This window comes from Kalmanozyma brasiliensis (assembly GCF_000497045.1).
Source record: "Kalmanozyma brasiliensis GHG001 unplaced genomic scaffold PSEUBRA_SCAF15, whole genome shotgun sequence".
NCBI classification, from domain to species: domain Eukaryota; kingdom Fungi; phylum Basidiomycota; class Ustilaginomycetes; order Ustilaginales; genus Kalmanozyma; species Kalmanozyma brasiliensis.
Genome location: NW_015961954.1, coordinates 381,829 through 408,060, shown reverse-complemented (window position 1 = coordinate 408,060; position 26,232 = coordinate 381,829). Strand labels below are relative to the sequence as shown.

Sequence of the window (26,232 nt, the reverse complement as noted above, 5' to 3'; positions counted from 1 at the left end):
CATGTCGCAAGAGGTGTGCCGTTTGTGTGTCGACTCAGAGCTGTGATCTCTTTGTGCCATTATGAGGACCGTAATCGTGCGTTGGGGCTGAGAGATACAAGCATTGTTCGACGGATACATCCACTCGATGGTTGCTCTAAGCATCCTCCTGGGCGTCAACAATAGCCGCACTGGCACTAACCTCATCCGCGACCTCTGCTGCGGCGGGCAGCGTCTCCTCCGTCTCCACCTCATCAACCGCCTCAGTGGTGCCATTGGTACCGTTGACACCATTCTCCACCACGTCACCATAGACGCTCGAACCGGGTTCGACCGTCGCCGCGTCATCAACAATAACCGCCTCCTCCTCGCCATTCGTCTTCCTATACTCCTCCAACGCACTCAGATCCTCTTCCCCGCGCATCTCCCTCCTCTCCCCCTCGCCCTCCTCCCTCCGCTTAAATCGCAAATTTCCCTCGTAAAACTGTAGCAGCTTCAACGGGCATCGGTGGTGCACAACGTTGGCCTCGAATGCCAACCGATCGCCGCGGTTGAACAGCACGAACACGCGGAGCTTGTCGTTGGACGTCTTTTCCACGGCTTCGATGCGTCGGACGATAGGGTCCCAATCCGGAATCCTCGCGTATCGCTTGCGCAGCGTCTCGATTTGGAGTACGTGTTGGTGTTGCGCGATCAGACTTTCGCGGTCCTCCTCGCTCAACGTGGGGTCGTTGCGCAATCGTTGGATGGTGGCATCCTCGATATCGACAAACGAATCCCTTGGAGTTGGCGACCGAGATGGTGCCAACCGCTTCGCCTTCTTGACCTCCACCATCGCACTCTTCTTCACCTTCACCTCTGGACTCCCTCCGACATGGGAGTGACGCTTCCCCTTCTTGACCCCCATCTTTTTGACGGACTTTTTGGGCACTTTCGCCCAGTACTCCTTGATCATCTCCTGCGCCCCTCCCATATCAGATTCGAACACCCAACTGTTCTCGCTCTCGGGATAACCTTTCCATTTGACGTAGTAGGAGAATTGACCGTCGGTGGTGATGTCCGAGTGCGAAACGATGTGCTCGATCTCGTACTCGTCCTCCGGAGCGTCCGAGTCCGAGTCGAGCGCTGCGGAGATCGCGGCTGCTGTGGAGGGAGAGGGTGCGGATGCGGGGGGCATGTCGATGTCGTCCGAGGACGAGGCGGAGGGGCCGGCGATGGCGGAGCTCATGTTGAATTAGATGGAAGATGGAGCAAGGAGGATACGAGCGTGGGCGAGGTAGGTGGCGGCCAGACGGAAGATGGGTTGATGCGTGAATCTAGAGTGGTAGATCGAGATGAAGCAGAATGTGTAGTCAAGGCGTATGCGTGTCTAGGTCGGATGTGTGAGAGGCAGGTGGTGATGATGGGCAGGTAGATGGATGCAGAAGGACAAGATGAACGAAATGTCGACGAACCCGCTTCGACTTGCCTCTTTGTTCAACTGGGCGCACAGACGGGAACTTGCAGCGCGTCGCTGGCTCTCTGCGCTGCGCTGCTGCGTGTAGCACCCCTTGCATTTTTTCTCAAGAGTCGCGTAAAGAGAGAGAGACGCGGGAGATTCTGGCGCTTCTCTCATTCCGCACCTGTCTCAGGCCAACACCAAAGCCTTCTGAACCCTGTCAGCCTGAAACGTGGATCATCAGCACCAAATCTATCTATTCGCATGTCAATGCCTACTCCTCCGACAAGTGGTCAAAACTGATCCAATGCGCAACGATCTTAGCCATGTCCTCCGAGTGCTTCAAACAAAACGCATGAGGCATCCCGATCCTGCAATGCGTGCTCGTCGCTCTTGCTCTCCCGTAGTGATATCCCATACCCCTTTGACTCACTTGCTGGTCATCCCCGTTGATGGCGGGCTCGTCCTCGCTATCGCTGCTCGACTCGTTCACCTGTGCCTCGATGACAATTTCGCCGTTAGGTTTGCGGATCGCCTTGGCGTGGCGCAGGTCCGGGATGCTGCCTGGGGACGAACGGTATTCCGAAACGCTGAAGCTGCGTGTTCGGGTGTGAGATTTGGTGCCAGTGAGTTTGGGGCGTGTGTTGGAGGTGTCCAGTCCGAGCCCGGGTGGGAGGTGAACACGGTGCAGATTGAGCGAGTTCTCCACCTGCGATCGGATCCAAGATGGTGCCCAGCCATCACTGTCCTCACTTGCCCAGTAGGACCTCACCCTCCCCTCGCCGTCGTTCGTAAAGCTGGCAACCGCATCGATGGTGGACGATTCGAGCTGTTGCACCGTCCCAAACTCCTCCTTTGCCATGCGCAATGCGTTTCTCACCGCGCCTCTTGTCGTCAACAACTCCGCCGTGGCTAACGCTGCAGCGGCCGGTTGACCCGTCACAAGCCTCACCAACCACACGACCACCACAACAGGTAGCAGCGCCAACATCCACAACACCGGTGCGAGCACCCACCCCACCAGGGGATACATCAGCACCCCGACCCGCCTCGCATTGCTCGTGCGCCCAATCCACGCCAACGTCGGAAACAGCAGATGCAACGCCTCCACGCCGTCCGGTCTTGCCTTCAACACCTCGCTCGCCACCCACGCGCCAATGCTGTGTCCCGCCACCACCACCTTCGTCTGTCGGCTCTCGCCGTTGTATTGGCGATTGATAGCGTCGACGATCGAGACCTTATGCCGGACTTGATCGCGGAGCGTGCAGCCGTACCCCTTGCGCGCCTGGGTGGTGTTGGTGAGGTTGTCCCCCCAAATGGCGTTTGTTCCGACGAGAGGGAGAGGCGCATGCCCGCGATGCGAAACGGACAGGATCTCGATCCCGGTCGATTTGAGCAAGGGAGAGGTGTAGATGGAGTGGAGGAAGTCGATGTAGTACGAAGAGAGACCGGGGTTGCCTGGGATGAAGAGGAGGACGACTCGTGGGGGTGTAGACGTCGAGGAGGGCCACCAGAGCGCTTGAGCGCCCGCAAAGGACGTCGTGATGGGCAGCGAGAGCGAGGCTGCGATCGAGGGGGCCGGTCGCATCTTGGGCGGAGATTGTGCTCACCAGTTGAGGTGATGGCGCTGGTGTGAGGTTCCTGAACGACGAGATCTATAGAGAGGCTCTTCGAAGGTCGACTTGCGGGCTGGTATAAAGCTTGATGGCGAGCGGAGTGCAAATGATGGAACAGCATGAAGAGCAAGGTGAAAGCTACCGCTTCTTCTCCTTCTCGGGCAAATTGTTCCGGCACGCTCTCACAGGACCGTGCGCGCGCTTAGCAACTTTTAAATTTCGTAAACGTGGAGAAGAAATCGGCGCCAAGGCTATGCTGCCGAGAATCCCTGCCAAGGCATGTCCTTTTACGTCGGTGGTTCAGCTCAGCCATGTTCGACGTCAGGGACAACGTCACAGTCGATGCACGAATGGGTCTGCAAAGGAACGCGAGGGCGTTGCGTTGCCCGGGAGATCAGATGTGATTACGAAGAGAAAGTACGATGTGCGAAACGACAGTGACGGAGGGTGACGTTGAGAGGAAACTTACACCTTGCCTTCCTTACGACTCGGGCCTTTGAACAGCTTGCCAAAGACCGACTCGCGCTTGCTTTTGCCCGCCGGCGCGCTTGCCTCAGGATCCACCTTGCTGTGCGAACGGTCCGAGGTGCGTCGAAGCGCGATTTGGCGCGTTGCTGGGTCGGTCAAAGCGTCCTTGTCTTCTGCGGCACGCCGAGAGGTGAAAGTTGCTGTGCTCGTGGAAGAGACCGACCTCTGCTGAGGTGAAGATCGGGGTGTGGTGTTCAAGGTGCTGCCGCTCGCTTGGCTGGGTGAGTGATCATCGCTCTGCGGGGTCAGGACCGGTGACTTGTCGTCCGAGGTGCGTTCCACCGCAGCTGCCTTGTCCGACCCCGCAGAACCGGGACTGAGCTTGAGATCGGAAGGCTCTTCGGTGCTCTCCGTGCGCTTCATCGGCATGACCATTGGCGATGCTGCTTCTCCAATTGGAGCAAGCGGAGCATGAACACCACTGGTCAAGTATGCGTCGTCTTCGGTCCCAGTCCCGCTGTGACCGTCCGCATCGCCAAACGAGAGAGACTTGCGATGAGACAGCGAAGTATCCGCTGAGCGATTGCGTCGCCTGGCGCCACCGATTTGCGAGCCCGCTTCCTTGTCTGACGAAGCGTCGAAGCTGCTGAATCTGCGCAGCAGAGAGAGATCGTTGTCTTCTGTAGCGAGCACATGTTGTCCATCTATCGACACCAGCTTCGTGGATCGGACGGAACCGTGCGGTGATGGCAGCGAGACTACGCCGGTAAAGTTGCGAAAGGGATCCAGCTTATCGAGATTCGGCGTGGTCGTCCGGCTGCTGATGGTGTCAAAGTCCCACGAAAGGTAGTTGTGCGTCGTGTTGGTGGATGCAAGTCGTCGTCGCTCCTGGCGATCAGCGAGGGGAGGCAGTCCCGCGAGCACCGCCGAGATGAGATGCTTCTGCCCTTTCGCCTGCTTGAAGAAGCCATGCGAAAGCAGCTTGTCTGCCGTTGGCCGCTTCTCTGGGTTCTTCTGGAGACACTGACGCACAAAGTCGTCCATGAGCTTCGTGTATTTGTGTGCACCGCCCGTGCGATCGAGCTGTGGCGGCTCGTCCTGCATGGTGCGCATCAAGACTTTGACGGGGTTCAGCTTCGAGTTTGGAGCGCGGCCCTGTGCTAGCTCGAGCGCGGTGATGCCAAAGCTCCAGATATCGGCCTTGGTGCCGTAGTGCTTGCGCTCGATCACCTCGGGTGCCATCCAGCAAGGGGTCCCCACAAAGCTCTTGCGCTTGCCCTCGTTGGCGACGGTGCCGGATGACTTGTCCGTGTCGCCGACAAAGACGCCGACGCCAAAGTCGCCAAGCAGCACCGTGCCATCATCGTCCACCAGGATATTGGCAGCTTTGAGATCACGATGGAGCCAGCCATTGATGTGCAGGTAATTCAGACCTTCGAGGGCTTGCTTGAGCACTGTAGCAATGACGGTCTCGTCAAAACCTTCGGGATGAGCAAAACGCATGATGTCGAGCATGGAGCCACTGTTCATCAGGCGAGTAGCAATGTGGAGCTTGGCACCGTGAACCCAGCAACCACGCACTCGGAGAATATTGGGGTGTTTGGACAGTGACATGAGCTGTGTCTCCCGGCGTAGCTCTTCCGTGTCCCGGCCGTAGGCTTCGAGATCGATGACTTTGATAGCGCACGCTTTGTCAAGCGGCTTGAAAACGCCTTGGTGCACCACCGAGGAGGCTCCAAAGCCTGTTAGAAAGGAAGAAAGGAGGCAAAGAAGATGGTGTGAACAGACTGGATCCAGGGTCACAAGTGTGACCACGCCAGTACCTACCAATCACATCTCCGACAATGTAGTCGTCACCATTGGCCGAGTACATGGGCTTTCGAACATAACGACAGACGAGTTGAGCAGTCAGCGCGCGCAGCCCTGCTACGGAAGGGAAGACAATCCCGCAAAGGCACGCCATCGCTGCGGCGTCTCCCAAAGTCAGAGCTCTACCAAGAGAGGCGAAAGGAATGGCCGACAGCGATGGAGGCAGGGACACACGAGGAAGTACTCACCCAATCATCGTAAACGGAGCCAATATGCATGGCGGCGCGCATTTTGGCCATTCTACTGATGGCAGCATCCTTGTCCTTTGGGCTATCGCGCGATGTGCTGTTTCGAGGGGTCAAGGCAGGCGAAGCGCTGTGAGTCGAAGTGGGGGCCGATGTGGGGGCCGATGCGGAAGCGCTGCTGCTGCTACCAGCGGCCGATGCGGCTGAAGCGTGGCTCGCAGAACCACTGATCTTGCGCAGAGTTTCGAGCGCCATGGCGGTAGCTTTTGACAGGTCTTGACTAGCTCGGAAGCAGCCTGAGCGCAGAGCGCAGCAAGTTAACGCAGTGCTTCTCCTTTTAGCACTGGTACCGCGTGATCCAGCGGCTGCGCGGGAGACCGATTGATGAAGGAGTGGCTTGGTCCTGCTCGAAAGTCCGGGGTACCTCCGCGCTGGTAAGTCGAGCTCGAGTTTGAGACTAGGCGGACGCCAGGCCAGGCCCAGGTTGAACAATGAGGCTCAAGCTCGTTGCGTGATTGGCGTGTGAAATGGAGTCGCTGACTGCGCTCGTGCGGGGATTCCGAAACCTTGATGGTGCGTAAAAGGCAATCGATGTTCCGATCGGAGTAGTGATCCGTGAGAACGCCTATAGCTGGCACTCGATCCCTCCGAAGAGAACAGAGGTCAACGTTCAGATGAGAAAGCGCGAAGCTGGTTGAGACAGTGGGCTTAACAGGGACCGGTTTTGAGGACGACGATTGAGGTGGAGGACAAGAAGGAGCTTGCGGTTGGTACGGACATGATAGTACGGCGACAAGGAAGCTGACCGGAGTGCCCGTGCCGAAAGGAAGTGTCAAGCGAATGCTTGATCAGAGGATGAGAGGCAGCATTGTTATCTGTATGCGCAGCTGCAGCGTGCCAAGCCCAGCCACAGAGCACGGGATCATCACCTAAAAAAAAGCAACACGCAGCTCAGTCGAGCCGGACCCTGAATTTTGGATTTTTGTTGTCCGCGGGATCTTTGAGCGTGGACATGTGGCTGGACTTGTAGCCGCAAGGCTGGCAATCGACAGCTGTGTAATAACTTGATTGATGAACGTCACTCCGACACACACGAGCCGGGTGGGATCGCTGTCTAAACGGCGGATCAGCCTTCATCCGCGACCTCGATGGAAGGGCCAAGGGGGGAACGAGGGCGATTTAGCTCGAGCATAGCTAACTTACAGGGGCCGTGGGGAGAAAAAGACTGCATGACCCCTGCAGTTGTTGTCGAATGTGACATTTGCCTAGGTACTTCTTGCGTCAGAAGCGAGGCGAGGCGTTGACAGCTGATCACGGAGGCGTGCGAAAGAACGTGTCGATGGATTCGCTGTCCACAGAGGCTGCTCCCCTGCGTCAGCCAGCTCTCAGTACTGAGTTAGCCGAAGTGCCCACCAGAAAGCCGGGAAAAGCAGCAGCCTACGATTACGCGAGGTGCAAAGGGGACTTGGTGTTTAGCGTGTCTGACGCGGAGGGGGCAGGATGCCTCACTCTGTATCACAGCAGAGAGAGAACAACGGTCTTGGACGATCTCGACCAGATTGCGAGAACACGACTGGCTCATTGTGTTTGCTCTCAAGCCACGATAAACAAGAGAGCGCCCTGATGGCTGCTAAAGAGCCGCGGCAATTGATTCGCCCACTGGTGGGAGCAAGGCTTGATGACAGGTTGACAGCGGACGGATGTCGTTCGCCTCCTCGTCATACAGCATATGAGCTAAGGGCATCATGACCCACTTAAAGCATGGCACTTCTGCAGCTCGAGTCGCCGATACCTTTCTGTGGCGCTTGACGAGCACTGGCGCGGCTGATCCGGTTTGCTGATGTGGTTTCTCACGGTCTCAAATCAGCAACGACGATTCAGTTCGGGCTCATCGCCACACCATTCATGAGATGACTTCGAGGCGGAGACCCCGCGTTGGTTGCTGGACCTGGACCGACACGCTTCGCGTTTCTGGAGAGAAGAAAGGCGGGGGGTCAGGGAGTTCCCGAAGCCTACACATTAGAAACACGGCGCTCGCGTGTCGGCTAAGCTGCCGACGGTGTGTGTGGCAGCCCAAAAAAGAACGCGTCAAATGGCCGACAAGCCAAAGAGGAAAAGCCGAAAGTGGTCCCACACCGCCGGGCTTGGTCTCTTGCTCTCTCATGCAGACTCCTCTGTGAGCTGCAGCCTGTTACGCCCAAAAAGAACGCCTGTTCTGGACCTTCGCTTAGCTCGGTGACTGCAGCAGCCAAGTCAAAAAAAGCGGCAACGGCCCGTCCCTGCTTCATCTCTCTCTGGTCGCTTAGACTCGACACAACTCCACTTTCCCTTTCTCTTCAAAGTGACACTCAACCACATCGCGATCGACCAAAAGCTCAGCTCGCCGTCTCATCGCCACCACACACATCAGGCTCACTTACCTGTCTTCCACTCTTCCGCTCGCACAGTCAACCCCATCAACTTCCGCAACACTCGCACTGTATTCGTCGCAGCAACTACCGTGTGTCGACCGTCACCACTCCAGAATCTTCATCGATCACGCGCTGATCTCGTCGATAGCAACGCCGCACGACTGCACGCGACCCGAGCATGGCTAGCACGTCGCACTAGGCATCAATCGCCTTCTGAGGCACTATCGCCAGCGTCACAATGCTGCGCAACGCCGTCAGCCGCACCACTCTCAAGGCCGTCGGCCAGGGTGGTCTCGGTGGCTCCTCCAGCCACGCGGAAGGAATGCATCCCAACCTCGGCCTGCACAACGCCGCCGCTACGGGCAACATCGGCCTCGTCAAGTTCGCTCTCGAGAATGGTCAATCCGCCAACAGCAATCTCAACGGCATTCTGCCATTGCATGCTGCTTGTTCCGGTGGCAGCGAACAGAGCGTGCGCATGCTCATCTTCCACGGCGCCGACGTCAACGCCCCTCGACTCAAGGCGAAGGGTTCAAATGGTGGTCCCGGAGCAGAAGGCTCCACTCCGCTCCACTTCGCTGCCGCCAATGGTCATCTCGAGATTGTACGCATGCTCCTCGAAGCAGGGGCGCGGCCAGCTGCCGCTGACAAAGACGGCGTGACCTCGGAAGCGCTCGCGACAAGCGCCGGAAACACCGAGTGTGCCAATCTCATTCGCTCTTGGATCTCTGCCTACGGCTCCAATGGTCTCGCGGGCATGGTCGAATCACGCGAGACCGTGAGCGGCGACGTTACCCTTGGCCCCGCAGGATACATTCGCTATGCTGCCTCAGGTCCCAGCACTTCTCCCGGCACATCAAGAGGCTCTCAGCCCGCAGCGACTTCGTCCAGCACCCACAACATGTCCCGCTCGACAACACCTCAGCTTTCCACTTCCACTTCCGCATCCAGATCGTCCGCTACGCACTCCTCCTCCCTGCTAACCGCCAATTCGATTTCGGACCCGCACCAGAGCTCCTCAAGCCTCAAGTCACCTCAGCCCGTCGCTTCGCCGGCTCCTCTCTCTGCCACCGCTACCCCGACGTCTCCAAATCCAAGTACACTTCCCACCGGCTACTCGCAGTACGATTACGCTGCCTCAATATCCAGCGCTGTCAGATCTCCTTCCGGTCCCTCGCCAGCAGTGGCCTCCGGAAGCGTTGCGGCTGCTTCTGCAGCAGGAGGGAGTGTACGGGAATCCAAGAGAAGACCTTCGATCCCTTCGATCCTCGGGAAAGCAGCCCATCCAGCTGCATCATTGCGAGCAGCGCTGGGTACAGGCTCGTCGTCGCAGGCGACCGGAAGCGTATCGCAGTCCTCCTCGAGTCGATACCTTGACCACTCGTACGACGCAACAACCTCGAGTCCTGGAAAGAAGCATAGCAAGCTTGGCGGCAAACGCAGCCTCACCAATATCCTCAAGAAAGCCACAGGCTCCAACGCGAGCACCACTCCTTCCTTGGCCACCAAACCTCCCATGCCTTCTTCGTCGAGCTCCTACTTTGGTGACGTGTCCGCTGCGAGCAGTAACAGCATGCTCAGCGGTGGCGCTATCAACATGGACGCGCTCGCAAAGCCTGGACGTGCCTCTGGCCGCTCCTCGGATTACAGCCGACCGCCCGTAGCTTTGCGGCGCAGCACGGCCGGAAACAGCTTGAGCGAAGGACAGGAAGTGCCAAAGAGCCCGAACGCGGCAAGAACCGCTCTGCCAGCTTCTAGTTTAGAAGCTGTTGCCTTGGATCAGCAGCGAAAACTTCGCACCGCCTCTTCGTCATCGTCTCTCTCCACGCCGCGGGATCAGTTCCTCGCCGATAGCCAGATCCGTCGAGCGCGTGCTGGATCCAACGAACAGATCTCAACCCATCACCATCCTCCGCCACGCGCAAATGCTTCTCTCGATTTGCTGCGTCCGACCGGTCACTTGGGTGTCACCAACGTCAGTCCGCGAACAAGCGCAGACAAAACGAGGGCAGCAGCTGGTCAGGACAGCCGCATCGACGCGATGAAGCGCGCAGCTGGCCAATCTTCGACCTCAGGGCCATCACCATCCGCCCAACAAGCTGGCAATGCTCTGGCGATGCCTCACCTTGGCGGCAGGGACAGATCAGTGAGCGGCTCGAGCTCTCAAAGCGCTGGCACCACCGATAATGAACGGAGTCAGGCACACTCCCATATGGATGTCATCGCCGCCGAAGGCGACTTGCAGGAGTTTCTTGACCACCCAGTCTCTAGCGCTGGCAATCAAAGACAAGAGAGCGACGAGCACCACGACTCACATCACCTCCCCGCTGGCTTGCGTACCATGACGGCACTCCGACAGCAGCAGACCACCAGAGACGCAGGAGATGCGTTGACATCGTCGGCAGACGCTGCGGCTCTCAGCGCCTCAGGCGCGAGGAACGACGAAAACACGAGGGCTAGCAGTGTCCAATTCAATCGCACAACGCGTGATCGATCCGGCAGTCACACATCTGCCGTCAGCTCAGGCTCTCAATCAGGAAGTAGTTCACGCGGCCTCGATGCGATTCAACGACACTCGCCTGGCCTCTCAACGAATTACCAGGCTCTCTCCGTTGCCGAAGAGAACGGAATGTCGTTATTTATTGGGCGCGCCTCGGGCGCTGGCAGCTCGTCTACGTCGCTGGGTCGTGCGGGTCGTTCTGCCTCGGTTGCCAGCGTGGCCAGCCAGGCGTCGTCTTCTTCGCTTCGCTCCAACTACCTGAGTGCTGCCGAGCAAGCACAGGCGATTCTCAATCACGAGACTCCTTACGCTAGTGACGGTCCAGACGGCACAAGTACATCGTTGGCAGCGCAGCTCGCTGCCTACGGAGAAGCGCTCGCCCAGGAGAGACGGCGAGCGGGGGATGCGCGAAGTGGACCCTCGCCCAGCCTGAGTACGAGAGGCAGCAATGCAGCTCTGCGGTCCAAGCTGCCCAGTGTCACCGAAGATCAGTCGCCTTCCCGCCCAACGAGTCATGGCACGCGCAGCGCTTCCATTAGTGATGCTCGCACCCCCAACTACCCCGCAACTGCAGCGCAGTCTTACAATCGACGTGTGTCGCGCAGACCGCATAGCAGCGAGGGTCGCCAGCCGCAAGAAGGTATTAGACGCGGCACTTTCAGTCCAGTCAGCACCACGGTCAGTCCTCCACCTCTGCCAGCAACGGACATATCCAGGCTAGGCCAGAACAGAATGACTGGGAACGACGACAATAAGCAAGGCGCATCACGGATCGCTTCGCCTGATGCGGCCAATATGTCTGGGCTTGCATCACCTCCGCAAGCATTCATTGTGCAGACTCCTCAAACGCCCGCTACCAGGTCCGTAGCCCCGCCCCAGCAAGTTACGCCAGGTCGTGCTGAAGCCGGAGTCAGAGCCATTGACCGCAGCGGAGGAGCTGCGCCATCGGTGCCGGCCAAGGGTCAGCCCCGACGTCGCCACGAGCCTGTCGTGTTCCATTCTGCGGCCGGTCTGCCGTTTGTTGTGGCCACCCAGAGCGACGGTACAACATCGGCAGCCGTCGATGTGGACGACGACGACGACGATGATCCCAAGACACCCGTGCTAGGTGCAAACAAGGCGCTTTCTGGCAAGTTCACTAGCTCGCCACGCAGTCTGCATCAACACAGCCCTTCTCTGCCGATGGAGCTCGCCTCGTACGATGCAGCTCGACACGAAGCATTGCCCGAGCCTGCATTGGCTGACCGCAACAGTGCGAGCGCTACCGCAAGTCTGCCCCTGCCTCTGCCACCGCCGCGAAAGGAGTCCATCAACGCACCGTTGACGGGCGAGCATCTTGCCCGCAGTGACTCGCGCCCACGCAATGACGAACGCATGCTCAGCCCGGACCCGGCCACGTGGTCCGCCTGGCGAGCTGAGGATGACGCTCCTGTACGTGACGACGATACCAGCCGCGACAGAGCGATGGGCACCGCCTCTTTGAGTCGTGGGGAAGGTTTGAACAGGCCCAGCATCAATATGCTACGCACCGCAACTTCCTCGTCCACACACTCTCAAACGCCAAGCCACACGTCACTGAGTGGCACCGAGGATTACGGTCACGGACAGGCAAACTGGTCGACCGATGATGCAGCAGACGAGCAGCCCACAAACACCTCGACGACAACAAGCAGTGGCAGCACTGGCAAGCGCGGGTTGGTACGCAATCTTCTGAACAAGGCCAAAGGCTCTTCCTGATTTTTTACTCCTCGATAGCAGCAGCAATGTCTATGCACTCGTTCCACGTCGCACTCATCACTCACCAACAACGTCAATACCACAGCATCGTCCTCATCTGCTTGTCGAAGGGGCAACTGTGTGAGCTAAGAATAGAATCACGAGTCTCGAGTAGCGTGTCACGCCAAGTCGCACGTTTATCGCGTCGAGAAGAATGTCAAGCACGGGCCAGTGTATCGCGACCTAAGCGAGTCTGCAGAATTAAGCTTTCGCTTCATATGGCTTTGCTGTGGGGTCCGTCAATGCTCTCGTCAGTAACTTATCGAAACATTACGAGGGATCGTTCTTGCTCCCATCCATCCATCTCATCGACAGATCAAGATGAGCGGCGAAGCACCTAGACGAAGCGCGAGGAACGCTGGCAAGCCTGCCCCGTCCGCGCCTGCCCCTGCGCCCGCTGCGGCCAAGCGCAAATCGGCCGGCGCCCCGAGCGGTGCTGCTGCTGAGAAGAAGGCCAAGCCGGCCGCATCCAAGCCCGCTGCTGTCGGCCAGCTCAAGGTCGGCGACGCGCTACCTTCGTTCAAGCTCAAGCTGCAGGACGGCAAAGAGATCGACACTGCCACGCTGAAGAACGCAGTGCTCTTCTCGTAAGTCTCGCCCCGTCCTCCCTGTTGATGCTTCTCCCCCTCTGACATCTTTGCGTTCTTTCTGGACTTCACAGCTACCCGCGCGCCAACACATCCGGCTGCACAACACAGGCCAAGCTGTACCGCGACAACCACGCCTCCTTCACCTCATCCTCCTACACCGTCTACGGTCTCTCCAACGACTCACCCACCTCGCTCTCGTCCTGGAAGGACAAGCAGAAGTTTCCCTACGATCTCATCTCGGACCCGCAGCGCAAGCTCATCAAGGCCCTCACGGGCAGTGACGACAAGACGAGACGCAGCCACTTTGTCGTCGACAAGCAGGGCAAGCTGGCGTTTGTCGAGCTCAGCGTCAAGCCGGTCGAGAGCTGGGAGTCCGCGTTGGAGTTTGTTCAGAAGAAGTGATTTGATTAATGTTATCGAATCTTGACAGCATGACCTTCTTTGATGGACATGAGTCGGGTTGGGAGCGTAGTGCCAAATTGGAGTGCAAGGAAGGCGTGCAGCCGAGTGTCCTCTTCGAGATCGCCTTTGCTATCAGCGCGAGAGCCTATCGCATCGGATGTTTGGTCGTCCGCATCCCACTCCTCTGGCGGCTCTTCTTCGTGCTTCTTCCCGGTATGTGGTTCTGCTGCCACCTCGCTCATCGCCAAGAGAAGGTCAGTGTTGAGCAGCAGCAGCTCTACCAAGAACCTCTCCCTCCCACCTTCACCTTGCACCCCAGTCCCATCGATCATACCCTTGACACGCGCCGAAATGGGCAGATACATGTAGCTCTTCCGCGCCACCGCCCACGCTGCACTCCGCAACGCCGGAACCGTTTGAAGCAGCACCAGCCTCTGCCATCCATCCATCTGGTATCCTTCCTTGCCCATCACGAGCCGCGAGAAGCGGAACGGGTCGACGTCGCGGAGCGCCTCGTAGAGCGTATCGCACATGCTGAGATGCGGATCGAGCTCTGACCCGTACAGGCTCGATAGTGTCGCTCGCAAGCTTCTATATTCCCTGAGACCGCGATGGAGAGGTTCCATCACCGAGCCGGACTCTGAGTCGTATTGCCCGAGTCTCGTCGCTCGACCAGAGAGACAGAGCGTTTGCAGCATGTACAGTGAGACGACCCGCACGCGCCTGTTTTCCGTCGTGTGTTCCAGGTCAAGATGCTTGGCGAGCCGTATGACGTCCTCCGACCCCCTCTCTTCAGTTGGTCCAGAAGGGTACAGCTCGAGCACCAACCTCGGCAAGGTCGCAGCCAACTGCGTCGCATCTCCGCACAGCACGGCCAGATACGCCGACAGCTCGTACACCTCGACCGCGAACCCGTCCGTCCTTTTACTCGCCACGAGCGCCTCTCGAAGCTTCCGTACTAGCAGCAAAACCTGTTGCAGCTCCTCCTCCCCGGCGCTCACGGCCGTCTTGGCGGGTGAAGGCAGGTACCGTGCCGAAGAGAGCACGCTCAAAGCGGCGCCTGTTGCATTGGACAGAAGCGGCAGTGCTTTCTCGTTGAGCCGCGTGGAAATGTAGTCGCGGAACTCTTGCTGCACTTCAGAAGATGTGAGGTCCATACTGCCCTGCGAGGAGAGCTCCGTGGAGAGAGAGGAGGTGGAGTCGAGACCGCGAGAGGGTGAGGCGAGGAGAGCGAGCCGGTCAAGCGACTTGCCGCCTAGCGGACGCGAGGCGTCCCGCACTTGAAGACCTTCGCTCATGCTGCTGCTCGCTTTGCGGCCTGATTGTGGAGACAGTGTGTGCGGAGACGATTGAAGATGTATTGATGGCGCGGTGGGTCTGATCGATGTCCGGGAGAGCGTGTCTGCCAGATAGGAGACAGATGTGTCGTCTGACGGAGCAGAGCGTGATGGTGGGGTGGCCCATCTTGATGCGCCAGATCCATGATTCGGGCGCAGATCATTACTTCTTGGCTCCGATGCTCTGCTGAAGGCGCTACCACTGGATGAAGACGGCTCGTTCGGCCGCGACCGCCACGACGAGGAAGATGCAGAACCGCCAGCGTTGCTCGAGCCGTTGGTAGCCCATCGACTTTGCTGAGAGCTGTTGCTCTGCGACGACTGCTGGGCGGCTTTTGATTGAGCCGCCCTTGAGCTTGACCATCTAGATTCTTCTGCCATGGCTACTCCTCGTCTCTGAGGTGATGATCAGTGTCGAGAGTGAAGGTCAGGTCGAGCAGGGCCAGTCCGAGAACAGAACCTCCACAGTCGGCTTTCGGCTGATTGCGCACGACCAACACCTGCGCTGGACCCTGAAATTCCCAACTCAGCGTCACTCTTCCTTCTCAACCTTCTTCTCATCCTACCGCAATCGTTTCGAGCAAGAGTCGATCAGCATGCCGATGGTCACACCGGCATTGCGGCGGGCACAAGCCGCTCCGTCCTCATCCAGCACCAACATCGCCGCCGCCTCATCATCAACAGCCACGCTGGGCTCGCAAGACCTGCCTCCCATCCCACGCATCCCGTTTGACAGAGCTACACTCTCACGTATCACCGCACCAGTCAAGAAGATTGTCACCGAAGACGACGTTGAGCGATGGAAGCAGTCCGAAGCGTATTCTGTCTACCTCTTGTTCCTGCAGCGCGTCTGCGAAGCGAGCGTAGGAAAACCAACTCGGCTACCCGTCTCATCTCCCGCCGATGACGGTGCACCGCTTCACAAGCTCATTGCGCTTCTACACCAGCTCGACTCTTGGACAGACGAGATCGAGCCGCAAAGCCGACCGCAACGATTTGGTAACCTAGCCTTCCGGGATTGGGGTGCCCGTCTCGAGAACCGCATCGATCAGATTCACGCCGACCTGCTACCGTCACACATACAGCCGTTTACGGTCGAACTCAAGGCGTATCTGTTCGACTCGTTCGGCAGCTTTACGCGCATCGACTATGGCAGTGGACACGAGTTGGCTTTCTTCGCCTGGCTAGGGTTTTTGTATCGCCTCGGATTCTTCTCTTCCTCTCCTGCAGGGGAGGAAGGAACGGTAGCGGATGTGGAAGTGGAAGAAAGTCTAGGACTGGAAGTCTTCCCGCTGTACCTGCATGTGGTGTGGCGGCTGCAGGATCGATATGGTCTCGAGCCAGCGGGGTCACACGGCGTATGGGGGCTCGACGATTTCCAGTTCCTACCCTACGTGATTGGTGCTGCGCAACTGCGCACTCAGTCCACCTTGCGACCCGCCCAAGCCGTCACCGCCTCCTCGCACAGCAGCATCCTGAAAGACCAGCTAACAGGGCAAAAAGACCCCGCGGCTCTCATCTCTACTTCACTCATCCTCCCATCCACCCTCCTCACTCCACCCGACGGACAAGTGACAGTGCCCAACCTCTACCTCACCTCTCTTCTTCGCATTCAAACGCTCAAACGCGGTCCGTTTCACGAACACTCGCCTCTCCTGCACGATATCGCCACCACCGTACCCAACTGGGTCAAAGTGTATGGGGGGATGGTCAAGATGTACCGCGCCGAGTGTTTGAGTAAGAAGGTGGTGGTGCAGCATTTTGGCTTTGGGGGTGTGGGGTGGGTTTGGTCTGACGCACCGGTGATGGCCACGACGAGTGTGGGACCAGCAGGGGGAATGGGAATGGCATTGGGTGGGGGAAGGGGCAACATGGGTAGTATGGGCGTGCCCACTGCCAGAGTCACGGGTGCTGGAATGGGCGCGGTGAGGAGTGGGGCGGGGCACGGGTTGGGTCAGGCACTGGGGCTGGGGCCGAGAGTCGGGCAAGGGAGGGCCGGGATGGGGGCGACGCAACGACCGGCCCAGACGATTGTGCCTCCCCTGCAAAGGCCTGCGCCGCCATCCGCACCGACGACGGCGGCTACGAGTAAGCCTCCTGCACAGACGAAAGAAGAGAGCTCATCGTCATGAAATCGAGCAGCTTTCCGCCTCAGTAGATCTGGTGACATATGGCGTGGTTGAGATGTGATGAAGATGACTGCTATAATACAATCCACGCATTGTGCAACGGAAGGAAGTCCGAAAGATCAGGCACCGCGACGCAAAGTGACCTTCATCGCCGACCTCGACGACGACGGTGGCAGCCCAGCTTCCACCGGCGGACTTGCGCCGCGCCTCGCTGGTTCGGGACTGGCGCTTTCCGTGTACTGTCGCAGACGTTCTGCGCGATCGCCCGTTGAGGATGCGGGCGGCGGTGGTTGTGGAGAGTGGTGACGCGAATCGTACGATGGCGCGTAGGCGCGTGCCTGTGTGTGAGGATGCGACCTGGCTGCGGGAGGCGGTGGCGGCGGGTAGTCATCGTATGCCGAGCCGTAGGACGCTCTTGTTGGTGCAGCAGCTTGCGGTTGACGGTATGCACTGCTTCCACCGCCAACAGCATAACCCTGATACTCTCCGGCTCCCCTGACTGGCCCACTCGACGAAGCACCCCCACGGTTGGATCCCTGAGCAGCATACGGATCCTCCCTCTCGTAGGGCGGATAAGAGGCGACACCCGGCGTCGCGCGCGACTCGGCATCCAACCGCTCGTACAGGATCGCGCGCTCAAGACGCATGCGTTGGATGTTGCGCTTGATGCCGAGCGTCTTGAGATGAAGCTTGTCGTTCTCCACCTCGATCTCGCGCACCTTCTTCTTGAGCTCCTTGTACTTGAGACGGTATTTGGCCGCGTCGCCCTGGATGGCGACGGTGGACGAGTAGGCTTTGGACTTGGTCTTGACCGGCTGCGTTGCGGGCGTTGGTGCTGACATTGTTGCTGTCGCGCGACTCGATGCGTGTTATAGCAAGATGATGATGGTCTGTCAGGATGAATTCGCGCGTCTTCGATGAATGCGGTGACGACTCGAAAGATGGCGCGCGCCGATGGCTGAGCAATGGGAGCGTGTGACGGTTCGAGGATTCGATGTGATATGCGAGAATAGGAATGAATGGTCGGTGCGGCTTCGGAAGCTTGGGCAGTCACGTGCGAGAGAAGAAAAGGTGGAATATGAGCCATTTCGGAGAAGGTGTTGGAGTGAGAAGAGCGCAGCAGCGCAGCAGCGCAGCCCACCAAAGCTCAAAAAGTGACTCGCAAAAACTGAGCGCTCCCTTTGACCTTCTTGACTCGACTCCATCATCCTAGACACTGACGATACAAAGTAGAGTTAGCGCATCTCTCTTCTGCGTCATCGCATCACACCACCCAACATGTCTTCGTCAGCACCCCAGCCGGTGTCTTCGTCGGCAGAGCCACGAGACCCGGTATCCAACCTCACCGAGGCCGCCCAGAATGTCGACCTCAACGCACAACCAGAGCAGAAGCAGAAGCAACAAAAGCAGCAACAGCAGCAGCAGCAGCAGCCAAAGGGCGAGAAGAAGCCAAAAGCCAAGAAGGACGCTGCCGATGGCGCATCCAAGGCCCCTCTCGAGTTCTCTCCCAAGCCCGCCTACTTCGACCACCGCATCGCCATGTTCGAGAAGCTCAAGGCAGAGCAGGATGCCGAGTTCGCAGCAAAGCCTCGTCAACCCATCACTGTCACCATGCCCGACGGATCCACGCGCCAGGGCACCTCGTACGAGACCTCACCCCTGGACATTGCTAAGGAGATCTCCAAGTCGTTGTCGGAGCGAATCGTCATCTCCAAGGTGGACGAGACTCTTTGGGATCTCGAGCGTCCATTGGAGGGCGACTGCAAGCTCGAGCTGTTCGACTTCGAATCACCCGAGGGCAAGCGCGTCTTCTGGCACTCGTCGGCACACGTCCTTGGCGAGGCCTGTGAGAAGCACTACGGCTGCCACTTGTGCATCGGCCCTCCCACCGAAGACGGCTTCTTCTACGAGATGGCCATGGGCGACTCGGGCGACCGCATGATCACCCAGACCGACTTCTCTGCGCTCGAGACCCTCGTCAAAAATGCCACCAAGGAGAAGCAAAAGTTCGAGCGTCTCGTCGTCTCCAAGCAGCAGCTCCTCGAGATGTTCAACTACAACAAGTACAAGCAGCACATCATCCAGTCCAAGATCCCCGACGGCACCTCCACCACCGTCTACCGTTGCGGTCCTATGATCGATCTCTGCGTTGGTCCTCATATACCCCACACCGGCCGCATCAAGGCCATGACCGTCCTCAAGAACTCGGCGTCCTACTTCCTCGGCGACCAGAACAACGACTCGCTCCAGCGTCTCTATGGTATCTCGTTCCCGGACGCAAAGCAAATGTCCGAGTACAAGCAATTCCTTCTTGAGGCTGCAAAGCGCGACCACCGCAAGATCGGCAAGGAGCAGGAGCTCTTCATGTTCCACGAGCTGTCGCCCGGTTCGTGCTTCTGGTTGCCCCACGGCGCGCGCATCTACAACACGCTGCAGGAGTTCATCAAGTCTGAGTACCGTCAGCGTGGCTTCGACGAGGTTATCACTCCCAACATGTACAACTCGAAGCTCTGGCAGACCTCGGGTCACTGGCAGAACTACAAGGATGACATGTTCGCCCTCGGCGTCGACAAGGAGCAGTTCGCCCTCAAGCCTATGAACTGCCCGGGTCACTGTCTCATGTTTGCCGCGCGCGACCGATCGTACAAGGAGCTTCCGCTTCGACTGGCCGACTTTGGTGTGCTCCACCGAAATGAGGCCTCGGGTGCGCTCAGTGGTCTCACGCGTGTCCGACGATTTTGTCAGGACGACGCGCACATCTTCTGCATGTCGAGCCAGATCGAGCAGGAGATGGCCAACTGCTTTGACTTCCTGCAGCGCGTCTACAGCCTGTTCGGCTTCGACTTCAAGCTGAAACTCTCCACGCGACCGGAGAAGTTCCTTGGCGAGATCGAAACCTGGAATGCGGCCGAAGCGCGACTCGCCGCGGCGCTGGACAAGTTCGTGCCCGGCAAGTGGGAGCTCAACGCCGGCGACGGAGCGTTCTACGGCCCCAAGATCGATATTACCATCTCGGATGCCATGCGCCGTCAGTTCCAGTGTGCCACCATTCAACTCGACTTCCAGCTGCCGCAGCAGTTCAAGCTCGAGTACCGCACCGCCGTGTCCCAAGGCGGTGAGACGCAAGCCGAGCGACCTGTCATGATCCACCGTGCGATCGTCGGCTCGCTCGAGCGCTTCACGGCCATCCTCACGGAGCACTTTGCCGGCAAGTGGCCGTTCTGGCTCAGCCCGCGTCAGGTCCTCGTCGTTCCCGTCACCAACACCGTCTTCGATTACGCCAAGTCCGTTCAGCAGAGGCTGTGGGATGAAGGGTTCTATGCGGACGTGGATCTGACCGACAACACGCTGCCCAAGAAGGTGAGGAACGGCGAGATCAACCAGTACAACTTTGTGTTTGTGGTGGGTCACGAGGAGATGGAGACCAAGAGTGTCAATATCAGAAACAGAGACGATGCGAACCAGAAGGGTAAGGCGGAGACGATGGATCTCGAGAAGACGGTTGAGGCGCTTAGGAGATTGAAGGGCGAGAAACGGCTGGAGAACAGGTTGGTGTAGAAGTCATTACGCGTTCACCTTCCTTTGCACTCACACACAATCTCATTATTCATGAAGCTCAGACTGTGCGGTCGATTCGTGAGGTATCGATGAGGTATCATTGAGAGACAGAGACCAGCTATACACTTATTTACAACCGACATTCGTCCTCCGACCGGCACGGTCCGAACTAGAACAGCAGTCCACCGAGCAGCATACCACCAGCCAAGCCACCCAGGATAGGCATTCCTGCACCGCCGCCATACGGCCTGCTGTAAGGACCCATGGGTCTGCTGTACGGCCCATAAGCGCCGTAAGGGCCGTTCATAGTCTGGTACGGGCCGTAGCCGAGTGTAGCGCCGTATCCATACGCGCCGGGTGGGGGAGGCTGTGCGAAGATCTCTCGTCCCTGCTTGTCCCTGCCCACCAGCTGTGGCTGACCGGTCTGCGTGGCGACCTGAAGCGCTCTCCTGATGGCCTGGTGCTGTTCGAATGCGCGCTGTTCGGCCTCCCTCTGCGCCTGCCTCTTTGCCTCTCGCTCGCTGTGCGTTGTGTTGGTCAGCTTGTCCTTGAGCGAGCGGCCGAACTTCTTCATGCCCTTGGGCTGGGCACCCGCACTCGCACCCGCCCCAGTGGCGGCGGTGGAGGGATGACGGTGATCATCCTCATCATCGGTATCCGCATGAACCATGTGTTCGCGCTCGATGCGCTCCCTCTCCTGCTTCACTTCCGTAGGATGCTCGCGCTGATACTGCTCATCGTCGAAGGGGTGGACCCAGATGGAGCGTGGCGGCTTGGCCTGCGTGTCGACAAAGAAGTTGTGTTGCGTGGTCGGGTCGAATTGACGGATCCAACCCTTGGGTAGGGGTCGCAGCATGTCCTCCATCGACTTGCGCGCCGTTTGCTCGTCCTGCTTGGGGACGCCCAGATGGCTACCGGTGGTGGAGGAGGTGGCGGCAGCAGGGCGAGACGAGCCGCTGGCCTGCTCGTAGGAGGGAGGTGCTTCTGTGGGCTGTGATGGGTTCGACATTGTGCTTTCGCTATCGGGTTAGAATGGGGATGGTGGTGGTGGTGGTGCGGAGGGAAAGGTGTGTAGCGCCACCGTAAAGTCTCATATGACTCTGACCCAGCGTGGATGGCCGACGCTCCGATGAGCCAAGAGCATCTCAAGGGTCCCCAGCTGCTGCGCGCGGATGGCTGAAGCCGGAGAAGTGGAGGCTTTAGCCACCAAAGCTGTGCCTCTGCGTCACCGACCGCAGCGGCATCTCGATTTCCCAAGCACAGCCTCTTGGCAAGGTCCATTTTTCTGCGAATATCATTGATTGTTACACCTCATCTTCACTCATCCCAAGCGTCGAAAAGTCGACGAATATCCGAAGACACGGCAAAGAAGGGTCGAGCTCGGTGGCTAAACGATGGACGCCGCAATTAGCCGGGTTCGATACCGAAGAAGCATACGCTCATCAATTCATGACGTTTGCAAGGCTTCGATCCGCGAAACTTTCTTCCTTTCGAGCTCTGTGCTGACTGATTAGGACGCAGAAGGCGAGAATTTGCCGTCCGGACTTGATCCGAGGGGTGTCGGACGCTCTCCGAAGCAGCAAGCCTTGGTGACAACCCGTGAGGATAAAGTGACAAACGGCGTGAGAAGGTTCGCTCTCCCTCTGCTCGTCACAAGACTCTCACGCCTACCAAAATTGATTCGTAGTCGACGTTAGCCTTGGAAGCAACCGCCGGCAGCCGCTTTGTCTCTCATTTAGTACAAAGGTAAGTTGGAATCGGCATCCATGCCGAAATCGTGTCAGTTAGACGCTCGCTATCGGAAGGGATTGCGCCGACGCTGCGCGGTCCAGAAAAAAATATTGGCCGTCCGCCTCGGTTGCTGGCTGAGCTGACACGCTCAGACCCTGAAGTGTTGGCCTCTCAAAGAAGCTGCGTCTCCTCTTCACCTTGAACCTCGATCATCATCCCTTCTGTCGTCTTGACCGTCACGCACTGCTTAGCCCATCCTCTCTGCCTCGATCCCGTGCTGACCACGTTTAGCTCAAACCGGCTGCCTGCTGCTTCACCTCGATTATTTACCGCGTAACAGACTCGAGACTGCAGGAACTACATCGCTCGAGGCCAACATCGCTTACGTCGCCCCGTCGTCTCTCAGCAAACTTCATCAGCTCAGCATCTAATCCCTTTTACAACCACTTGACTCCGCCGTCGAGCGCGAAAGCAAAATGACGACCGATCAAGCAGCCGAGAAGGAGCTCCAGTCCTCCTTGCTCCGCATCTCGATCATTTGCGCATCCTCCATTCAATCGCTGCGCGAACCGGTCCAGCCAACGATTCTCCCGGCAGACGATGACCAGGCCTCCTCGTCTTCAGTGCCACCAACGGCCGACAAGCTGTCGACGCAGATCGTCTCGGATCTCACACAGCTGCTCACACTCGTTCAAAAGCATTCCAACAACCTCGCTGTAGCACTCAAGCCCAGCGCCAAAGCATCGTCGGCGGCGAAAGCAACCGCAAATGGCAGTTCTAATGATGTCGTTTCTCCGGTCTCTGGGCTGGATGCAAAGTCACTCGAGGCGGCTCAGGCACAAATCGTCTCTTTGGGCTCGGATCTCCTTCCCAAGATCGTCTTCCTCGCAAAGAAAGCGTGGAAGGACCGTGAAGTCTTCCAGAAGCGACCTCAAGCAAATCAGAACGACCCAGCTCAGATCGAGGAAAGGCGCAAACTCGAAAAGCTGGCAAAGGAGATGGGCGGTCAGATCATGTCGGCAGACCAGCTCGGCCTGCCACCTTCCGAACGAGACGATCTCGAAAAGAAGCTCGAATACTCGCTTGGCAACTCTTTCGCCCGTGAGGTCCGCTCGGCCGTGGAAGATGTCATTGGCTCCATAGCCGATCTCTTCCACTCGCTACTCGACGACCGGGCAAAAAAGGCGCTCGAAAATGCATCGCAGGCTCGCGATCGTGCCGACGGCGTCATTGCCGGCGTCAGCAAGAAACTCGAATCGCTCTCCGTCAACGGCAACGACAGCCCGGCAGAGCTCCGCAAGCGCACCCTCGCAGCCAACAATCTCGTCTGGGAGACGTGCGCAAAATACATTGGCGAGAGGAACGCCGACGGAACACCACGCACCCTCACCTCCATCGCCCCCAACGGCGTCCGCACCAAGGTCCACGTCAAAGGTCTCAGCAGGTCCAACCTGGAAGCATGCAAGCGCAGCTGGAGCAACCGCGTCGAGCTCATGCGCGATGGTCTGCAAGAGCTCAAGGAGGGCATCGAGGCGGATCAGTCGCAGACCGGTGCCGCAGTCGACGCCGGAGAGGCCGACGAGTTCTCCTTCCCCGATGCCACGCCTCTGTCGCCCGAGCAGAAGGACCGTCTCCGCCAGCTCTCGAACCTGGTCAAGATGGGCAACCTAACACACGAGAACATCCTCAAGGAGATCGCCAAGTCCGACCCAGCCAAGAGCGGTATCGATCTGGACGAAGTCGAGGAGCTTGGCAAACAGCTCGAAGAGGCGCAAGACGAGCTGGTCGCTGCTTGCCTCTACGGCGAAGCGGATGCTGGTCTCGAGGTCAAGATGTTTGACCACGACGCTGAAGAGGACGAGGACACGGATGCGAATGAGGCAGCTGGCGACGATGCCGATGCGGACTTGACCGAGGAGCAGGCCATTGAGAAGGCAGTCCTCCGCACGTTCGAGCAGTACGTTCAGGCCGTCGTCACTCTTTCGGCCTACGTGACTGACCGGGACGAGCTTGTGGAGCAGATCAACATCGCAAGCGCCACCGACGAGGAGGGCGCCTTTGCTAACGTGTTTGCCGCCAAGTTCAATCAGCTGTCCAAGGTGCTGTCTGAGGCAAGCTCCGGCATCGCTGTTCGTGGCGCCGCGTCGTCTTCTAGCGCGAACGGGGCTCAATCAGCCCCGAGCGTACAGCACAAATCCGTTGTTCAGGCTAATGAAGACTTCAAGACCGAGGTCTTCGTTCAAGAACTTCAGTCGATCGCCGACAAGCTCGGCTCCAACGCCAAGGTCACCGACCGAGCCATCGCCGAACAGCTGGACAAAGCTGATCCCTTGCGCCAGATGCGGGCGGGCTACATTTTGCCCACATTCAAGGACGTCTGCAGCTCCGACTACCCATCGACATCAGCCGAGACAGCACCCGACGCAGAGTCGCTCTACATGTGCGGTAACTCGCTGGGTCCGCTCTCGCGTCTGGGCAAGCAGTATCTGGAGCAGGAGATCGAGGCATGGGGCCGCAAGGCGGTGCTTGGTCACTTTGAGCATCCTTACGGCACACCGTGGACGCAGATGGAGGGACGTGTCGGAGAACTTTGTGCCAACATGGTCGGTGCAAAGAAGTCTGAAGTGGTGGTGATGGGCACGTTGACGGGCAACTTGCACTCGCTCATGGCTACGTTCTACCGTCCTGCCACCAAGCCTTTCGGCATCGACTTTACCGGTGACGTTGAGGCGGGCAAGAAGGACGGCAGGAAGACCAAGCACAAGATCATCTTCGAACAGAAAGCATTCCCGTCGGACCAGTACGCCCTGGCTTCGGTCATCGAGCTCAACGGCTTCGATCCGAAGACCTCAATGGTTCCTCTGGTGCCCAAGGAGGGCAGCAAGACGCTCGAGACGGCCGACATCCTGGCGACGATCGAGAAGTGCGGCAAGGAGGGCGAGACGGCCATGGTACTCATCGGCGGCATCCAGTACTTCACAGGTCAGCTATTCGAGCTCGAGAAGCTCGCAGCCAAAGCACACGAGTACGACATCCTGTTCGGTGTCGATCTTGCCCACGCTTTCGCCAATGTCCCTCTGGCACTCCACGACTGGGGCATCGACTTTGCGTGCTGGTGCACGTACAAGTACGGCTCTTCGGGTCCAGGCGGCATCGCCGGTCTGTTCGTGCACGACAAATGGCACCACGCCAACCTCACGAGACAAGCAGGATGGTGGGGACACGAGAAGGAGACGCGTTTCTCGATGCCGGATCAGTTCGTGCCCACCCGCGGTGCGGAGGGATGGCAGACGTCGAACCCTTCGATGCTCGACATGGCCTCGCTCAAGGGTTCGCTCGAGACGCTGCTCAAAGCGACCGAGTTCGGCGAGCGCAACGCCCGCGACGAGGGTCTGACCGGCGAAGGCAAGCACGGCAAAGGCACCATCATGCCCATTCTGCGGAGCAAGAGCCTGCGTCTCACCGCCTACCTCGAGACGCTCCTCCTCAGCCCAGGCTTCTTCCCGGACGGCTTCGACATCCGCATCGTCACCCCGCGCGACCCTCTACAGCGAGGCAGCCAGCTATGCATCCAAATTCCGGATCCACCTGCGACCGAGAAGCCCAAGGAGGAGCAGAAGCAGGAACAGCAGCAGGCCAGTGGGAAGGACGTCCCGCCGCCGATCGATGGCAAACGTCTCATTGCGAGGGCGCACAAGAGGGCCGAGAAGCAGCGCGGTCTCGTGGCGGATATTAGGCATCCGGATATGCTTAGGCTCGCTCCGCTGGCCCAGTTCTCGACGTACACGGATGTCTGGAGGACCGCAGACGTGCTCAGGCAGAGTCTGCTGGATGAGGTCGAGGCGAACAAGGCTTCATAGGTCCCTGTAGCAATTGCAATTCAGGGCTAGCGGTTCACATCTGACGTCGATGCATGTTCTCCATGCTCTTGTGTGAGTGAGCTAATGTGTCCCATGGTACGTTGGGATGAGGCAACCTGACTGGAAAGTCGACGCGAACGTGGCGGTCGCGGCGGAACGTGGAGATAAGGCGATTCACGTGGTGGAGGCAGCGCCTGTTCGAGATCGGCCATCTTGCTCGCTCGTGCCGCTCTCTTGTTTTCGGCCTTTTTCAAGGCTAGGCGCCGGCGGATCTGAGCGTTCGCAATCTTACGAGTTCCGGACCCTTGAAACGCATCCATGCTACTTGACAAGCGACCACATCCATCAGCCTAATCGCGCAGCCCCACACACACATACACGGT

General features: G+C 58.6%; 11 protein-coding genes across 11 annotated transcripts; 5 read left to right on the top strand and 6 right to left on the bottom strand.

The window, feature by feature from the left end:
- Positions 1 to 136: 136 nt before the first annotated feature.
- On the bottom strand, positions 137 to 1,207 carry PSEUBRA_001797 (Chromo domain protein; the record flags this gene model as incomplete). Its single annotated transcript, XM_016434992.1, has 1 exon — positions 137 to 1,207. The coding sequence occupies one exon, from the start codon at positions 1,205 to 1,207 to the stop codon at positions 137 to 139; it is 1,071 nt and encodes a 356-aa protein (XP_016293705.1).
- A 484-nt stretch (positions 1,208 to 1,691) lies between these two features.
- Positions 1,692 to 3,005, bottom strand: PSEUBRA_001796 (Protein of unknown function DUF2305; the record flags this gene model as incomplete). The annotated part of the gene is made up of 1 exon (XM_059464682.1): positions 1,692 to 3,005. One exon carries the CDS (start codon positions 3,003 to 3,005, stop codon positions 1,692 to 1,694), a length of 1,314 nt encoding a protein of 437 aa, XP_059320816.1.
- Positions 3,006 to 3,498: 493 nt separating this feature from the next.
- On the bottom strand, positions 3,499 to 5,810 carry PSEUBRA_001795 (Protein kinase domain protein; the record flags this gene model as incomplete). Its single annotated transcript, XM_016434975.1, has 3 exons — positions 3,499 to 5,243; positions 5,329 to 5,377; positions 5,559 to 5,810. The coding sequence occupies 3 exons, from the start codon at positions 5,808 to 5,810 to the stop codon at positions 3,499 to 3,501; spliced, it is 2,046 nt and encodes a 681-aa protein (XP_016293703.1).
- Positions 5,811 to 8,204: 2,394 nt separating this feature from the next.
- Positions 8,205 to 8,949, top strand: PSEUBRA_001794 (Ankyrin repeat-containing domain protein; the record flags this gene model as incomplete). Its single annotated transcript, XM_016435031.1, has 2 exons — positions 8,205 to 8,799; positions 8,918 to 8,949. 2 exons carry the CDS (start codon positions 8,205 to 8,207, stop codon positions 8,947 to 8,949), a joined length of 627 nt encoding a protein of 208 aa, XP_016293702.1.
- A 3,614-nt stretch (positions 8,950 to 12,563) lies between these two features.
- On the top strand, positions 12,564 to 13,234 carry PSEUBRA_001793 (Alkyl hydroperoxide reductase subunit C/ Thiol specific antioxidant; the record flags this gene model as incomplete). The annotated part of the gene is made up of 2 exons (XM_016435030.1): positions 12,564 to 12,829; positions 12,904 to 13,234. 2 exons carry the CDS (start codon positions 12,564 to 12,566, stop codon positions 13,232 to 13,234), a joined length of 597 nt encoding a protein of 198 aa, XP_016293701.1.
- An 11-nt stretch (positions 13,235 to 13,245) lies between these two features.
- On the bottom strand, positions 13,246 to 14,532 carry PSEUBRA_001792 (uncharacterized protein; the record flags this gene model as incomplete). Its single annotated transcript, XM_016434993.1, has 1 exon — positions 13,246 to 14,532. One exon carries the CDS (start codon positions 14,530 to 14,532, stop codon positions 13,246 to 13,248), a length of 1,287 nt encoding a protein of 428 aa, XP_016293700.1.
- Positions 14,533 to 15,167: 635 nt separating this feature from the next.
- Positions 15,168 to 16,703, top strand: PSEUBRA_001791 (Phosphotyrosyl phosphatase activator, PTPA; the record flags this gene model as incomplete). Its single annotated transcript, XM_059464681.1, has 1 exon — positions 15,168 to 16,703. The coding sequence occupies one exon, from the start codon at positions 15,168 to 15,170 to the stop codon at positions 16,701 to 16,703; it is 1,536 nt and encodes a 511-aa protein (XP_059320815.1).
- Positions 16,704 to 16,819: 116 nt separating this feature from the next.
- PSEUBRA_001790 (uncharacterized protein) lies at positions 16,820 to 17,542 on the bottom strand (the record flags this gene model as incomplete). Its single annotated transcript, XM_059464679.1, has 1 exon — positions 16,820 to 17,542. The coding sequence occupies one exon, from the start codon at positions 17,540 to 17,542 to the stop codon at positions 16,820 to 16,822; it is 723 nt and encodes a 240-aa protein (XP_059320814.1).
- Positions 17,543 to 17,978: 436 nt separating this feature from the next.
- PSEUBRA_001789 (Aminoacyl-tRNA synthetase, class II (G/ H/ P/ S), conserved domain protein) lies at positions 17,979 to 20,258 on the top strand (the record flags this gene model as incomplete). Its single annotated transcript, XM_016435012.1, has 1 exon — positions 17,979 to 20,258. One exon carries the CDS (start codon positions 17,979 to 17,981, stop codon positions 20,256 to 20,258), a length of 2,280 nt encoding a protein of 759 aa, XP_016293697.1.
- A 169-nt stretch (positions 20,259 to 20,427) lies between these two features.
- PSEUBRA_001788 (uncharacterized protein) lies at positions 20,428 to 21,267 on the bottom strand (the record flags this gene model as incomplete). Its single annotated transcript, XM_016434976.1, has 1 exon — positions 20,428 to 21,267. One exon carries the CDS (start codon positions 21,265 to 21,267, stop codon positions 20,428 to 20,430), a length of 840 nt encoding a protein of 279 aa, XP_016293696.1.
- Positions 21,268 to 22,465: 1,198 nt separating this feature from the next.
- On the top strand, positions 22,466 to 25,849 carry PSEUBRA_001787 (Aminotransferase, class V/Cysteine desulfurase; the record flags this gene model as incomplete). The annotated part of the gene is made up of 1 exon (XM_016435006.1): positions 22,466 to 25,849. One exon carries the CDS (start codon positions 22,466 to 22,468, stop codon positions 25,847 to 25,849), a length of 3,384 nt encoding a protein of 1,127 aa, XP_016293695.1.
- Between the last annotated feature and the right edge of the window lie 383 nt (positions 25,850 to 26,232).